The sequence below is a fragment of the Erinaceus europaeus genome, chromosome 1 (genome assembly GCF_950295315.1).
Source record: "Erinaceus europaeus chromosome 1, mEriEur2.1, whole genome shotgun sequence".
NCBI lineage: Eukaryota > Metazoa > Chordata > Mammalia > Eulipotyphla > Erinaceidae > Erinaceus > Erinaceus europaeus.
This window is the reverse complement of record NC_080162.1, coordinates 200822750-200840653: the sequence shown is the minus strand read 5'-3', so window position 1 is coordinate 200840653 and position 17904 is coordinate 200822750. Positions and strand designations below refer to the sequence as shown.

The window sequence follows — 17904 nt, the reverse complement described above, 5'->3', positions numbered from 1 at the left end:
GAATATCTTTCTTCCCTACTACCTAGTGAATCCCTTCTTTGATCAATACCACCACTGCTAACTGAATCTTAAATGTATTTTTAAAAGAAATTCAAAAATAATTTCATATAAAATTTCCACAGTTGTGAAGGTTAATAGTAAAAAATCTAAGTAAAATTAAATACATTCATATGCACATATATGTATACACACATCACTATTCACCCCCCCACACACACACACACCAAAAAACATATTTGCAATTTGAATGGAGCATGCTCTAGTTGGTTTGTAAATGCTGGTAATCCTGTATTTGTTTGTGATGTCACCAACATGCCATAATGATTCAGGTTCCCTTGCTTTTACATTGGTTCCATAGCTTAGAATTTCTTTTCCCACTAATCTGACTTATCTTTCCTTAAAATTTCTCTCTTTTTTTTAAAATAAATTCAACACTTTTTAAAATTTTTAGAAATATTTTTGTGGATTTATTATTGGATAAAGACATAGAGAAATTCAGAGGGAAAGGGGAGATAGAGAAAGAGAGAGAGAGAGACCCACACTACTTGTGAAGCTTCGCCCCTGCGGGTGGGACCAGGAGTTTGAACCTGAATCATTGTGCATTGTAACATGAACATTTAACCAGGTGTGCCACCACCTGTCCCCTTTGCTTAAAAATTCTTTCAAGATGTATTACCATTAGGACTGTCCCTATGCCCCTGACCTACCCACTCGTGTTTCTGGTTCCTCCTCTACAGCCGCTCTTATCTCGTCTTCACAACGTCCCCTGTATTAAGCATCTATGTAGCTTTGAGGGTGGGTATGACAGTCCCTAACTATCAGATCTGGTCCTTAATTTTTAACTTTGTAAACATTTTGCCACCAGGGTTATGGCTGGGGCTTGGTGCCAAAGCTACAAATCCACTGTTCTTTTGCATCCACTTCGGTTTTTCTCTATTTTATTGGAGAGAACAGAGAGAAACTGAGAGGGGAGGGGGAAATAGATGAAGAAAGAAAGACTGACCCCTGCAGACCTGTTCTCCCTTATATCTCCATGCTTTTCAGCCACCATGTTGTAGATGTTACCATGATTACAATCTGACTTCCCTGGGCAGAGGACCTCACCATTGTGTCCTGGATCCCCACCTACTCAGAGCCATACCCCGCTAGGGAAAGACAGAGACAGGCTGGGAGTATGGACCCACCTGCCAACATCCCTGTTCAGTGGAAAATCAATTACAGAATCCAGACCTCCTACCTTCTGCACCCCATAATGATCCTGGGTCCTTGCTCCCAGAGGGATAAAGAATAGAGAAGCTTCCAACGGAATGAAGGGGATACAGAACTCTGGTGGTGGGACTTGCACTCCTCTAATCTGACTATCTTGATGATCATTATTAAATAACCAAAAAAAAAAAAAAAAAGAATATGACACTAAATCGAGGGGATTAGAAAACAACTCCCATAATACTTTTTTACTTACTCCACTGTAACAATTTCCATAGATTTTTATCATTTGCTAGTTGTTTCCTTCTTCTAAGTCTCTTTGAGGGTAATTTTGCAATCCAGGGAATATGTGGCAATGTCTGAAGACACTATTGGGACGGCCAGGTGCTGCAGGTTTCTCTCTGCCTCTCCCTACGTGGCCCCTCATTGCTACTTTACATTTGACGAAATTGAGGTCAAAGAGTCGCACAACTCTCCCATATCACATGGTTCACAGTGACAGCTGGAGTTCAGAACTATGTCTACCCACTTTAAGGGTCATGCTCCCATGTCCTGTGGCATGTCATACTCCTCTGTTATCCAGTTTCCTCCTGACCCTTTTTTTTTTTAGTTTTTTTATGTTTTTTATATTTATTTTATTTATTTATTCCCTTTGTAGCCCTTGTTGTTTTATTGTTGTAGTTATTATTGTTGTTGTCGTTGTTGGATAGGACAGAGAGAAATGGAGAGAGGAGGGGAAGACAGAGAGGAGGAGAGAAAGATAGACACCTGCAGACCTGCTTCACCGCCTGGGAAGCGACTCCCCTGTAGGTGGGGAGCTGGGGCTCGAACCGGGATCCTTATGCCGGTCCTTGTGCTTTGCGCCACCTGCGCTTAACCCGCTGCGCTACAGCCCGACTCCCTACCCCCCCTCCTGACCCTTAGCCCCTGAGAAAACAGAAGTCCAGTTAAAACTTATGTTTCTTTTCTTGCCTCAAAGTGGGGTCTGTGCCATGTTCAATTTCTTCAAGTAAGGCTATTTATCTAAACTTATTTCTGGTTGTATGTAAACATTTTACTGAACAAGTTGGGATAACAGTTTTGGATGACATTTAATTTTCCTTTTTTTAAGATGTATAAATTATTTTTTCTAATGTTTTGCTTTACTGGGTGGATTAATGGTTTACAATCGACAGTAAAATACAGTAGCTTGTACATGTGTAACATTTCAGGTTCTTTTCGTTAACACTCTAACCCCCCCAACCTATGTCCTTCTCCACCATCATGTTCCAGGACCTGAACACTCCCCCCTGCCCCAGAGTCCTTTACTTGGGTGCAATAGACCAGATATTTGATTTTCTCCACTAGTGTTGGTATGCTTCTAATTCTGCTTTTAAAAACCCCTTCTGTTTTCATTTGGTTTAATCCCCCCTGCATTCTATTTACATAACACTGTATTCTATTTACATAACCTCTGTTAACAAGCACCACCCTCCCTCCAGGGCATTGGTGGTTCAGTGGTAGAATTCTTGCCTGCTCCGCCCCCTCTCCTTGTCATACCCTGATTTTCACCAGTCACTTTTCTCTCCACCCTCTCTGCATCGCATCCTGTTCCCACCCTACTGGGCTAGTATATTTATAAGGACAAGATTCTTTGTAGTTTTTAGTTTAGCTTAGCTTGGTATAGATTGTGCTGCGTCCTGCATGAATAAAGAGATACTGCGTACAACCCAGCCTTGAGTCCTGGGTAGTCTGTTACCCGCCCATGAAGCCAGCCCGGCGAAAACAACACACTAGCATCTAGCCATTCACCTCACACCTTTTCCCCTGCTCTTGGAGGGATCTGTCACTGCAGTCACTGGCAATCAAAAGACCTTCATTGGCTTTGACCTCAGAATAGTGGAGTTATTAGCAATTTAACCCACCCATTGTTTCAGCCCTACATCACACTCCTGCCCCACAAGTCCATGTTTGGGGAGCACTAGGAAGTCTCAGGTGTTTTTCTAGTCCCTGCTCATCTCTCACTGGCTTCTTCATAGCTCTTTCAACTCAGCAGAAAATGCAGGACAGAGGAGATGAGGGGCAAAGGACTCAGAGAAAAGCATATAGATGGAATCTGTTCTCACTGGAGGCTGGGCATGCACATGGAGACTATTTCCCATAGACAGCACTTCTCCTTCTCCTTCTCCTTCTCCTTCTCCTCCTTCTTCTCCCCTTCTCCTTCTCCTCCTCCTCCTCCTCTTCCTCCTCCTTCTCCTTCGCCTTCTCTTTCTCCTTCTCCTCCTCCTTCTTTTTCTTCTCCTTCTTTTTCTTCTTCTTTTTAGTGATTTAATAATATCGACAAAATTGTGGTATAAGAATAATACAATTCCATACAATTCCCGTCACCAGAGTTCCATGTCTCATCTCCTCCATTGGAAGCTTCCCTATTCTTTATCCCTCTGGGAGTATGGACCAAAGATCTTTATGGAGTGCAGAAGGTGGAAAGTCTGGCTTCTGTAATTGCTTCTCCCTGGACATGAGGGTTGAAAGGTGAATCCATACCCCCAATGTGTTTCTATCTTTACCTGTGGTGACTTTCTTCCTATGAAGGGATAAATCTAATCTCAAGGCCCTGGCAACTGGCTAAGATTATCCACCTGCATATTCGCCACAGGACCCCAAGAATTCCACAAGCCCACAGGGACACCTATACAAGTTCACTCCGTTTGGAGTGTCAAGGACACTCCCAACCATTGCATTCACTTCTCTTATCTTACTGTATATTTACGTACTTAGTCTTCTCAGATTGGAATCACCCACCAGGGCTCATCACCTCTGAACACATGGTGTTATTGGGGACACTAGGTCAATACTCTGAAGAGTCCCTGTGGAGGTACTCATATTCATCCCAAAGTAAGAAACAAGGTGGAAGGCAGACAGGAGTGGAGGGGTTTCATAGCACTCCAACCCTCCATATGGGGAAACCCTCTCTCAACTGTTTGGGGCCCACCTCTTTGAGATTGGAGTGGATGGCTTTCCAGTAGTGACAGTGCAGATCCCAGCCTATCAGTGAGGCTTGCAGAAGTGCCCTGACACTCCACTTCCAGCTGTAAATGTTCTTGGCACTGACTGCATTAGCTTTGATTTCTCAGCCAAAACTGAATCAATGGGTCCCTTTTTAATACCCTGTTACCCTTGTACTATTAAATAATTAAGGGCTAAATAACTTAGGAGAAAAAGACTTTGTTTTCCCAAGCAAATTGGAGACAATCAAGGGTCTGTTTTACCAGAAAAATTAAATAATTGATGGCTGCAAATTTTAAAAAGGGACAGAAGAGAAAGGTCGGAGACAGAAGCACTCTACCCCAACACACACTGCACACACACACACACACACTTGCACAAATGCACGTATACGTGTGCACACTCACAGGCACACAGCATACATACACAAAAGATCAAGAGATGTGAAGGTTCTGGGAAAGTCCTGGACATTGTGATGTTCAGATTTATGAAAAACCAAATAAGAACCAAAAAGAGCACTAGTAAGACAGATGCATAAAATAAGAGAAATACCAGGACCAACCATGCCTTCCAAATACCACGAGCCAGTATAGCTCCTACAGCAAGTTTGTATTTGTTGTTTTGACTAAAATCAAATCTTCCTGAACCAGATGTTCAAATTATGTCAGGTTTTGCTTTGTACACAAAACACACTTCTGTTGCTTTCTGCTGTAAGCCTTTCAGCCTCGTTGCTGCCTCGGCTTCTTTGAGCTAACTGCAATGTAAATTAATGCAGTATGTCTCTCGCTGTTGGTCTGAAAGAGAAGCTATAATGCTAGCAAGAAATCAAACCGTTTGGTGGCCAGAGATAGAGCACAGCCCCTCTCCGGTGGAGCTAAAATTCTCCTTCTGAACAGAGTGATTCTGATTTCCTTTTACAGCCTTTTCCTCCAGTGCCAGCCGGTCTGGTTTTGTTACACTGTTTTATTACACATTGAATACACTTTCAGCGTTGTTATGGTTTGGTTTGGTTTTTTATTATTAGGCAAATTGAATCTTTGTGACGAGCCTGTGTAGACGAAGGCTATCCAAGTCATTTTTCTAGCAGCGTGTACTGTTTTTCCTCTGTCACATTTCATTATGGCAGGTACTCTGGTTTTCAGACATAATGCTACTGTGCATGTAAAAGATGACAGTATAGTGTCTCATAACTTTGAGACTCACTGGGAAACCAAAACATTTGTGTGACTCACTTGATTGAGACTTCTGCTTCATGGCAACGTCTTGGAGCCCATCCTCAACACCTCTGAGGGATGTCGATAGTCCTGGCTCTACACCTGGCCTTCCAGGAAGTTTCTTCTTCTCAGTTTCCTGGCCAGAACAATTGCTGAACCCATTTAGTTCAGGTTATATGGCTTTTCTCTTGATAGCAAAGACATGTCATTTCTCTTGTCTTTTTTTCTTTACTTTATTGGATAGGACAGAGAGAAACTGAGAGAGGAGGAGGAAATTGAAAGTGAGAGAGAAACACAGACACCGACAAACCTGCTTTGCTGCTTCTGAAGTGTCCCCCTTCAGGTGGGGAATGAAGACTCAAACCCCGATTCTTGCATGGGTCCTTGTGCTTAGTACTATGTGCACTTAACCAGCATGTCATTTTTCCATAGCTAAAAACTTATTCTCTGGCATGAACTGGGTATCCAGCAGTTCATCTTAGTTCTGAATTGAACTCACTACCCAGTTTTAGTATACCTGTTATAGACTAAACTCTCAGCCTGATACTAAGCTTTCAAGCCTATAAGCCACACATGGAGTTCCCAACTGTCCATAGTTCATCCCGGATGACTATCAGGGATTCCCATGAGACTCAAGTGATAACTCAGTAGGTCTCTGACAGTTCAGACGAGTGCCTCATGGAAGCTTATATAATGATAGCACCCAGCTACAGCCTATGAAAGAGATATTTGACTAAGATGATAATGCAGGACTCTGGGATTCCCTTGCCTCTCGGGTCACAACTGTCTGTCAGCATATCACTATGTCCACAGCCCAGAAGCTCCCCAAGCCCAGTCACATAGGAACTTTGTCAAGATTCAACTATGTGTGAATGATAGAATAATTCACAGACAATGAGTAGTCAAACTCAATTCCAGCCTCCACTCCCTAGCAGTCAGTGGGAGGGGACGAAAGTCTGCTCTTTGTATTATTTCTATTTCCTTTATGTTCTGTTTATTAGACAGAGACAGAAAAATAAGCAAAAGGGAAAGAGAGAGAGACACAGAGACACACTGGCATCACTACTTTACTGCTTGTAAAGCTTCCTCCCCGCAGATGGGGAAGCCCAGGTCCAAGCATTGGTAATGTGTATGAAATTTCTTTTTTAAAAAATATCTATTTATTTCCTTTTGTTGCCCTTGTTGTTTTATTGTTGTAGTTATTATTGATGTCATTGTTGTTGGATAGAACAGAGAGAAATGGAGAGGGGAGGGAAAGACAGAGAGGGGGAGAGAAAGATAGACATCTGCAGACCTGCTTCAACGCTTGTGAAGCGACTCCCCTGCAGGTGGGGAGCCTGGGGCTCCAACCGAGATCTTTACATTGGTCCTTGCGTTTTGCACCACATGCGCTTAACCTGCTGCACTACTGCCTGAATCCTGTGTATGAAATTTCTAATCCTCTGCTACCAGACTTCCCTGGACAGACAACTTCACCATTGTGCCTTGGAGCTCTGCTTCCCCAGAGCCCTTCCCCACTAGGGAAAGAGAAAGACAGGCTGGGAGTATGGATCAACCTGTCAATGCCCATGTTCAGCCAGGAAGTAATTACAGAAGCCAGACCTTCCACCTTCTGCATCCCACAATGACCCTGGGTCCATACTCCCAGAGGTTTAAAGAATAGGAATGCTATCAGGGGATGGGAGGGGATACAAAGTTCTGATGGTAGGAATTGTGTGAAGTTGTACCCCTCTTATCCTATGATTTTGTCAATGTTTCCTTTTTATAAATAAAAAATTATAAAAAAGAAAATCAAACAAACAAACTAAAAAAGAAATTTCTAATCCTCAACTAACTCACCAGGCTGTTTTTTTTTTTTTTTTCTACAAGACCCTCACTAGTTTAAGTTAATGGTCAAAAGAGACTCAGGCTGAATTTAAAAAAAAAAAAAAAAGAATGAATGAAAGAAAGGGAGAAAACAAGAGAGAAAGGAAAGAAAGGGAAAGAGAAGAAAGAAAGAAAGAAAGAAAGAAAGAAAGAAAGAAAGAAAGAAAGAAAGAGAGAGAGAGAAAGAGTTCTGTTTGTCAGGAAAGGCTTTCCAAGTCCTACACCAGGAACTAGAGGTATGTTATTATAACACACAGGTCCAGCAGCCTGACTCCTCCCCTAAGAGGACTCAACTCTGAAAATTCACATGCTACTGAAGGATTTCTTTTTAATTCTTTTAAAGTATCTTTATGTATTTATTGGATAGAGACAGATTGATCCCAGATCTTTGCTCTTTTTAACAGGTGCACTCAACCAGGTACACCACTACCTGGCTCCCTAAGGGATTTTCATTTCCATAAACTTGCCATGTTCTTTCTCACCTACTGGCCTTCACCTTCAGTGACACTAACCACCTCCCCTTGCATTCCCCATCAGACTCCACCATCCTCTAAGCATCAGGTGCCATCTCAAGTCAAGCCTGAAGGCACTGCCTTCCTTCAGGTTGGGGCCTCTTAGAGGCAGCTGACCAGTTCCTTATTCAGGCCTCCCTACTCCCAGTGAACCCGTGCTTAGAATGGATCTAATAGGATATTCAAGTGAGACATCCCCACTTAGAACAGCAAGGAGTCAGGCTGGGGAGACAGCACATTGACAATGCAAAGAGCCTTTCATGCCTGAGGCACCAAAGGTGTCAGGTTCAATCCCTGACACCACTATAAACCAGAGCTGAACGGTGCTCCCCTCAAAACAAAAACAAACACACAAAAGAGAGACTGCAAACACAACTTGAATAACAGTGGTTCAGAAAAACAGCAAGGAGCCTTGGCTTTCAAGTGCTATATTATTAAAATTTGTCTAGTAATGAGTTAGGCGAAGCAAGTACCCACTGGAATCTGGCTCCTGTATATTCATTCAGACATGAGTTTTCTGACAATGACAGTACTTGTTGCCTTTAGTTTTTTAAGATTTTTTTTCTGGCTGTGATAAAAGCAACAAATTCATACTATGTTTTTTTTAAAAGGATAATTGAAATAAACATCTCCTGCTATTCTTCTCCTTGGCGAAAATACTACTTCTCACTGCCAACCATGGAATGTGCTTGTCTTCATTACCTAGATGCACCATGATTCACTCTACTCCTGCCTGATTTGGATGGCTTCTTTAGAGTAGCTCTGAGTAATGAAGAGCCTTCCTATAATCACTCAGGAAACTTCTTTACTTAATGCCACTTACATACAGTAGTTGCCTTAAGAAAATATCATTTCATGGTCCATTGATGAATTTAACAGTCTTATTTTTTTTAAAAAAAATTCTCACATTTCACATTTTTAAATGTGTTAAATGAAAAACAATATGCTACCACTATTTTGCTTCTGATAGTAGTTATTTAGTACCTTCTTGGGCCTGATGCTCAAGCATGTTATCTGATCTAACTCACCCAGCAACACTTCAGGGTGGCAAGAATAGCCTTCAGGGATGAGTTCAACAAGACTAGGTTCCTTGGCAAATATCACAGTGAAAGGAAGCTACAGCCCTGGTGGGTCTGACACAAACGTCTATGTTTTCTTCCCTGTACCAGGCATTCACAGAGACACTGAAGGAGACACTGAAAGGGCCAGCTGGGAATTGTCCCAGTTTTCTCCCTAGTGGGTTTGTCACTAAGTCTCTTGAAAGAATTATAAGACAACTTGCATGATAGGTATGTATTTCCCAGTCTTCCTTTATGAAGTTCTTGGGGGTGGGGATTATACAGAAGTGGGGCCAGGGAGTGGCACACCTGGCTAAGCGCACACATTATAGTGCACAAGGACCCAGGTTCAAACCCCTGGTCCCCACCTGCAGGGGGAAAGCTTCACAAGTGGTGAAGCAAGGCTGCAGATGTCTCTCTATTTCTCTCTGTATCACTCTCCCATCTCAATTTCTCTCTATTTCTATCCAATAAATAAATATGTAAATTAATAATAAAAAAGAACAAAGAGAAAGAAATTATACAGAAGTGAAGTTGGAGATTTAGTTCAGCTCAGGGGACAGTACCCAAAGGCATGGGTAGATTCCCAAAAGGAAAGGCCTCTTCAGAGGAAGACCTAGTGAGGGTTGTATTATAATCTGGAAATGTTATGCATGTATAAACTATTGTATTTCACTGTCCACTATAAACCATTAATCCCCCAATAAAGACATATATATATATATATAATATATATATATGTCTTTATATATACATATATATACATACATATGCATATATGTGGTCTCTTTATGTGCAAACCCTCTCCTCTTAAACCTTACACACACATCACACCTGGGCCAGCCTCCTATTGGCCAGCTAGAAATGCAAGGTGCAGTTGCCTTACCCAAACTCCTCCCATAGTGTGCATCTTTTCCATGTGCTCCTGTAATATCCTTGCAGCCTAACTCCCATGCCCCATGTGTGTAAGTGTAATGCAACAAAGTGCCTGTGCTTTCCAGATGGCTTCTTTCTTATTTATTAATTTATTTATTTTATTGCTTCCAGGGTTATCACTGGGACTCGATGCCAGCACTACAAATCCACTGCTCCTGGGAAAAAAAAAAAAGAAGTAACACAATGCTGATGGTGGAGACAGTAACCTCAGTAGTCAGTTCCAGACTCTGGGTTCTTAATTACACTTTATTAGCTGGTTTTGTTGAGGTTAAGAAAAGGACAGAGAGATGGAGAGGGCCAGTTCATGATGCACCTGGTTAAGCAAGCATAGTATGATGTGCAAAGATCTGGTTCAAGCCCCCAGATCCCTATCTGCAGGGGGGAAGCCACAAGTGGTGAATCAGGTCTGCAAGTGTCTGTCTTTCTCTTCCATTCTCTGTCTCCCCTTCCTCTCTCAATATCTCTCTGTTCTATCCAGTAACATGGTTAATACAAATACTTTATTAGAGCACTGATCAGCTCTGGTTCATGATGAGGGCAATGACTGAATATGGGACCTCCTCTGAGCTTTGGGCTTGACGGCTTTTGCATAGCCATTAAGCTATCTCCCTGGCCCAAAGGCAAATCTTTCACTTGGGTAATTTAGAGAATTCCAACAGGGAGAAGGTAGGGAAGTAATCTAAGAAGAAACATAAGACTCCTAAGAGGTGGGCTTGTTGAAATTGAGCTAGAGTTAATAAATGTAAATTGGTAATTAAAAGGTAGGTAGGCCTGGACTCCAGCAACCTGAAGGCAAATTGCAGACCCCTGAGGCAAGGTGAGAGGTCATAACAAAAGAAGACATATCTGGCCAGAGGCACTGTGAGGGATCATAACAAAGGAAGACACCTCTGGAGGCAGGAAAAGAAGATAACCACAGGGCTGTAAAAAGAACCCTCACTTCCCCCATACATATGTAATAGATAACCATAATTGTAACACTGTCATGTGCTTTATCATGTAAGCCATGTATTCTAAATTGTATATAAACCTGCTGGGAAATTGTGCAGATGCAGTCACATCTGCCATGTTGTCCCCTCAGGCTACTGCTAGTTCCAGTGAGAGTTGGGACATTCTCGGAGTGCCTGTTTCCCCATGTTGTGCCCTCAGGGCATTGTCTGTTTCCCGGTGATATGTGGAGTGCTTTGGTCACTCCTCCCCCCTCCCATTCTCATGAGAGTTATTATCCTATCCTGGAGTGCTATGGTTACTCCTCCCCCTTCCCATTCTCGCAAAAGCTTCTCCTATAAAAGCCCTTCTTCTTCCGCACCTCGTTCTCTTGCCAGCGCTTCACTTCAGTGTTCAGACGCAGGAAAGATTACTGTGTGAGGCAGCCATTTTCGCTACCTCCACGTGGCCCAACCTGTTTCTCTAGCACCCAACTCTGAGGTGCCAGCGCAAATAAAGATTTGTGTTTCCTCTTCACTCCGGACCTCCTCTTTCTCTTCTCCGCGGCCCGCTCAACAACATCTGGCGCCCAACGTGGGGCTCAAACCCACGACCCTGAGATTAAGAGTCTCATGCTCTACCGACTGAGCTAGCCAGGCAATTATGTCAGGCTGGCTTCACGGGCAGAGACAGATGACACGGGACTCATGGTTGGGCTGTAGGTAGTATCTCTTTATTCACGTAGGACACAGCACAATCTAAGCCGAGCTAAACTAAAACTAAACTAAAATGAACAATGTTGTCCTTATATATACTTTCCAAGTAGGGTGTGAACAGGATGTGATGTAGAGAGGGTGGATAGAAAAGTGACTGGTGAAAATCAGGGTGTGACAAGGAGAGGGGGCAGAGCAAAAAGACATCATGAACCAGTGGGGATTAAACCAATGCCATGCAGTGGTTATGTAAATAGAATACAGTGTTAAGCAGGGGGGATTAAACCAAATGAAACAGAAGGGGTTTTTAGAAGCAGAATTAGAAGCATACCAACATAAACCCTAGTAAGACTTAGATAGGGGGTCGAGCACCCAATACAGCTGTGCTGCCTTGGCCCTAACCCTTACCCTGGGCTAGTATATAAAGCTCTTTGTCTTTACATCACCCTGGTCTCTTGGTGAATTTCTTGGATTACCGAACCTAACAGGCTAATAACTTGGTTCCAATGGGAGATGACAAAAATCTAATCCCAAAATACAAAGGAACACATACTTCAGAATTAGACCTCCTACAGGTCAAAGGGTCACCAGTATTGATACAGCAACGTCACAAAGTCATGAGCTGGGGCGTGCTTCTGGTCTGCTGCAAACTAGGGCAACTCAGCCTCCATTTGTTCCAAAAGCCCAAATATTACTGGATAAGGAAGCCAGAGCACATCTAAATGCTCTGGAGTCATGGGTGTGACCAAGGCAAAAAAAAAAAAAAAGACCTCATGATTATGTTAAGTGAAGTAAGAGATAGGTCAACTCCTACATGGATTCACTCACATATGGGTTATAGATGCCTAAACAAATAATTTAAAAAATATATTTGTAAAAATAAATGGTAGCTCGACTTTTGCACTTTGTGAGAACTCCGATGACTTTATGTAGTGACTTACACCATGTATAGTTGTGAATAGTACCTCCAAATCACAGATTTGTAAAAGATTTATAATAGAGCCACTCATGAAGACTGGGAACCACATCCAAGAGAGCCCAGCAACCTGCTGGATTAGTCCAGTAAATTGACTTGAAGTACTTCTTTTAGTTACTTTGTGTAGCAGAGAAAAATTTGCATTTTTTTCTCTTTTTTGCCTCCAGTAACTGGGACCTGGGGCCTGCATTGACACTGTAAATCCACCTACTCCTGGTAGCATTTCTTTTTTTCTCATCACATTTTTATTCAATAAGACAGAGAGAAACTGAGGGGAATGGGAGACAGAGAAGGTGAAAGAAAGATAGACATCTGCAGACCTGCTTCTCTGCTTATAAAGCATTCCCGCCACAGTGGGGAGAGGTGGGGGCTTGAACCAGGATCCTTGAGCATGGTACTATGTGCACCAAATGGGAAGCACCACTGTCTTATCCCCTAAACTATTTTTTTTCTCTTAAGAAAAGAATAGACTTGCTTGATTTTCCCAGTGTGCAAATAACAAATTGCTAAAATAATAATGATGATGATGACTGATTCTGTATATGTCTTACTAAAGTTCAGTGTTCTGCAATGTTGACCATACTTTCGAACAATTGTCTAAATTTTTCCCCAAAAGTAAGATTTCTTTTTTCCTAAGTGCTGTCCTAAGAACCAGGCTAGACAGGTAGTTTACATATCCTTAAGAATAAGAATAACAGAAAGGAGTTGGGGATTGTAACCAAGCAAGAGGAGATGAAACACTAATGTTAGGAAATTCTAGTTAGCATACACTAGTGTTAGAAACATTTATTTGCATCTATTACTGTTTAAAAAAGAGAGATGTTAATTTACACCTGTTAGTGGTAAGAAAGGAATAATAATTTGACCTTTAAGCACTTGTCTTTAAAAAAAGAACTCTGATTACTATCTGCTACTTAAGAAGAGAAGCCTAGGTTGATTCATTTTGCATATCCTGCAGGAAAATGGAGGCATGCCCAAGCTTGGCATAGGGAACCTTTGATCATATGATAGACTCTGAAGACCTGGGGTCTATAAGGAAAAGCAAGATGGCACTAATGAGGGAGACTGGATTTTAGAAACGATTTGAGGAAATAACCTCTGCCCTTCCCACCCCCACTGGGGATGAGGAGGAAGTGCTTTGAGAGACATTTCTCCTTTCCCCATTGGCCAATCATTTTCTCTTTTTTCCTTACTTTTTTGTTTGCCTTCTAAAGAGTTCTATGTTTTGATCTTAAAATGTATTTTTTTCAGACTCTGGTTCATAAACTTTCAAATTTTCTATTGAATCACTAACAAAAAACAAAAACAAAGCCTCATTTGTTATTCCCCTGATTGAAAGCTATGATGGTTTTCAGTCACTCTTAGAATAAACATCAAAGGCTACATTCTGCCTCCCAAGCATCAGGGCTCTGGTGCATTTCTTTCCTGCCTTGTCTGGGCCACTCTCTCTTCTCACATTCCTATTACAGGCCATGTTCATCCTTGTAAGATATTTTCTTTTTTTATTTTCCTTTTAATTTTTTTTTGAGGTTTCACTATAAAATGTTCTATTTGGTAAAGACTCTAGGAAGAGTTCCATCAACCACTATTTGACGTTTACAAAAAATAAATAAATAATGATAATAAGGATGTAACTACCATATACTTAAAATGTTAATAATATATAATCTTTAGTTACATAAATAAAAGAAAGTGGCACTCAAATTATGGCAATTTTCAACAACAACAACAACAAAAAGCATATGAATGTTATTTAAAATAAATAATTACTCCAAAGAGGAACGAGCATTTTTTAGCATAAACCAAGAGCGTCTGCAACAAAGTGTTGCAGGATGAAGTAGCCCCACACCTGAACTTGTTCACCTATGCACAGGAGCCTGGCTTGACTTTCAGAAGGTCTGGATATTCACTATGGAGAGACAGCTTAGCTTTACAAAACACCAGGCTGAGGGCCATCCTGTGCCATTTTTCTTTTCTCTTTCAGTGTGTGCTTAAATATTTTCTTCAGGGTGTTGTAAACTATTGGTCCATTTTCAGAATCAAAATTAACCTTGGTGAAAGCTTTGATGGTGTGGACGAGGACAGCCTCCTCCAGGTTCGCAGGCAGGGTTTGCAGGCTCACTATGCAATGCAACACACACAGAATAGTCTGATGCTGGCCCTTCTCCAATAAGAACAGTGCTTCTGCGGTATCTGAGTGGCTATCAACCAGCATGTCCACGTCCTCTCTGGTTATCACAGGCTCCTTCAGCTGCTCCACCCAAGACCACATCAAACTGCACAGGGTGAAAGGGTCTCTTTCGCCACATATCCTTTCCCAAGCTCCATCTTGCGAATTTAGTTCTTTCTGCCACATTTCTACCTTCCTTTTCATTTCCTCCTCTTCTGCAAACTCATTTAAATTTGCCAGGGCTTTGGCTACCAGTACTCTCCTTGCTTCCACACTCAGTTCAGACAGCAAAACAGTGTGTGGAGTGACTTGAGATACATCTTTGCTGTCATCAGTTTCAGGTACAATGGAGAACTGGGCTTTGGTACCATGATCACAACCCATCAGGTCACCATCCTCTGAGACCAAGCCCTGAGTACCACCACCATGGGCTTCACCCTGATCAGGGAGTGCTTGGTGGTCAGAACAGTCTTGCTCCTTATGGAGATTTGCAAAGTTGGGAGAAGCTGGCTCCCCAGGATTATAAACTCCTGAAGAGAAGGTTCTACTTTGCTGGACTTCTTTTGAAAGATTCTTTGTTGAGACTGGTGACCCATCCTCTTTGAGTCCTGCTAGACCTCCACATTTTGTCTGGTTCCAGAAAGAAAATGTATTCCGGCACAGTATTTCTTTACTTAAGTCTACCCGTGGTGACTGTGGGGTGTGACAGTGGCTTAGAGGCATCTGCTGCTCGGAGTGCTGGCAAGGCATGGCCTGGGCAGGCACCATCCAGGGAGTCCCCCCTTGTTCCAGAAGCCACTCGGCCCTCTTTAGATCTGAGTCACTGTAGCTGAGCTGCCTTTTCAGACAAGTGAGGGGCTGAAGGCACTCAGCATTCCGCCTCTTCCAGAGGGGGTCAAACTCTTGCTCGTGGGGAAGGACCATGTCCTGAGTCTCAAAGTCGGGGGCCGCCACAGAAGGGGTGCAGGACACGTCACTGTTGTGCCGCAGCAGCTCCTTATCGAGCTGCATCGTCACCACCTCAGACACCGTCTTTTCAATTTCTGCAGACAGACCAGGCACGCTGGGCACCTCTTCCCTCACCACCGGCCTGTTCTCGGCTAAGTCCAAGAGTAGTTTGCAAACCATGTGGATGATCTTTGGCACGTGTTTCAGAAGTCGCGCCTGGTAACCATGAAGCAGGTGGCGCTGGCGGATGAGGTACTGTGCTAAGGTGACGGCGTGCGCTTTGGGGTCGCAGCAGGCGAATATGTTGTGGAGAGGAATCAGAAACTGAGTGAATTCCCGCACACACAGTAGTTGTCCTCTAGTCTTTATGGAGTTGGGTCGCTTTGCTCGCACAAATATGATCAATTGGTCAGCAGTCATTCTTGTTGCAAAGACCAGATAACATGCGATTAAGACACCTGTTCGACCAAACCCTGCGTGACAATGGATGGCTACTTTTCCTTCTTGTAAGGCAAATGTCATCACCTTCACCATATCTAAGATGGTAGTGAGGGACACCACACCATAATCCTTCCATCCGAAATTGTAAAAATAAATGCCGGCCTCCATGAAAGCCTCGGGGAGGTATGTGAAGCCACTTTCTTGTTCCAGAGGGTTCCCACAGCTGGCGTGTTCACCCTGGCGCTGCAGGTTGATCACTGTTTTTATACCATGGGTTTGGAACTGGTCAATGATGCAGTACTTTTCCAGAAGCTCAGTAGACGGGCGTGCCATGGCCAGGATATTCTCAGTCACCCAGGACGAGTAGACCCCTCTTATGGCTTGCTCCTGCTCACTCCAGCGAGCTGGGTTTTCATACTTGCATGCTTTGCCACCACACGCCATGGAGCAGGCTATGTGTCCAGGAATGACATGTTGTAAACGTTCTCCTAATTTTGTGTATTTTGGTGCCGGACGTCCTGAGATTCCTAGTGGAGGTCACATGTCACCAAGCAGGAGAACCCAGGGTAGAGCCTCTGGTCACCATGTCGGGTTCCTGCAGGGAGGAGGTTTCATGAGCAGTAAAGCAGCGTTGCGGGGGCTGCTGGGAGTGGTGGGGTTATGCAGGCCCAGAGCTCCAGCGATAACCCTGAGGTCAGGTCCTGGGCGGCCGTGGCGCAGTCTCCGACCCGACTCCAGCCCCTAAGAGGCTCGGGGAGGCCCGCCACTAGAACCCCGTGACTTGTACAGCCGCCTCCCGGCTCCGATCCCGTGTCCACTCCAGCGATCTTGCCATCGCTCGCCCGGGCGCCCCATCCCACTACTGCGCACCCCTCACCGCCGCTGGCGCTCTCCTTTTGATTTTTTAAGCCGTTATTTATCTATTCATTTATTTATTGGATATATAGAGAGAGATAAATTGAGAAGGGAAGGGAAGATAGAAAGAAAGAGACAAAGATGATCCCAGCCCTGCTTTACCACTGTGCAGCTTGCCCCCTGCAAGTGGGGATCAGGGGCTTGAACCTGGACTTGTGTGCACTTAGCCAGATGTGGCACTGCTTGCTGCCCCGTTTCCTGTTTTGATTTGTTTTTTTAACTTTTTAAATTTAAATTTATTGTTTTACTGTTGTACTTACTATTGTTGTCAGATAGGACAGAGAGAAATGGAAAGAGGAGGGGAAGACAGAGAGGGGGAGAGAAACATAGACACCTGCAGACCTGCTTCACTCCTTCTGAGGTAACTCCCCTGCAGGTGGGGAGCCAGGGGCTTGAACTGGGATCCTTCCACTGGTCCTTACGCTTTGCCCCTCATGCATTTAGCTTGCTGCACTACAACTGCCCGATTCCCCTGTTTCCTGTTGTATATCTCTAAACTTATTTCTCTTCTTTTCCTTATGTTCTTACTCTCTTATTTTTATTATTATCATTGTTGGATAGAAATAGAGAAACTAATCACGAACCTGAAGGTTGGAATAGTGCAGAGGAAGAGTTGGGAAGTCTCTGTTTTGCTTTATATGTTAACTTTCTTTTCAGCCACCAGGTTCCAGATGCTACCATGATGCCAACCAGACGTCCCTGGACAGACAACCCCACCAATATGTCCTGGAGCCCTGCTTCCCCAGAGCCCTGTCCTACTAGGGAGAGAGAGAGGCAGGCTGGGAGTATGGACCAACCTGTCAATGCCCATGTCCAGCAGGGAGGCAATTACAGAAGCCAGATCTTCCACCTTCTGCATCTCACAGTGACCTTGGGTCCATGCTCCCAGAGGGTTAAAGAATAGGAAAGCTATCAGGGGAAGGGAGGGGATACGGAGCTTTGGTGGTGGGAATTGTGCGAAGTTGTACCCCCTTATCCTATGGTTTTGTTAACACTTCCTTTTTATAAATTCAGAAAAAATGAAAAAAAAGAAAAAG

The 17904-nt window shown here is 43.4% G+C and overlaps 1 protein-coding gene and 1 non-coding gene across 2 annotated transcripts; both read right to left on the bottom strand.

Moving 5' to 3' along the window:
* Positions 1-11290: 11290 nt before the first annotated feature.
* On the bottom strand, positions 11291-11363 carry TRNAK-CUU (transfer RNA lysine (anticodon CUU)). Its single transcript has one exon. It is a non-coding gene; the product is annotated as a tRNA-Lys (tRNA).
* A 2672-nt stretch (positions 11364-14035) lies between these two features.
* LOC103112473 (protein tyrosine phosphatase domain-containing protein 1-like) lies at positions 14036-16823 on the bottom strand. Its single transcript, XM_016187587.2, has one exon. The coding sequence runs from the start codon at positions 16394-16396 to the stop codon at positions 14324-14326; it is 2073 nt and encodes a 690-aa protein (XP_016043073.2). The 5' UTR covers positions 16397-16823; the 3' UTR covers positions 14036-14323.
* Between the last annotated feature and the right edge of the window lie 1081 nt (positions 16824-17904).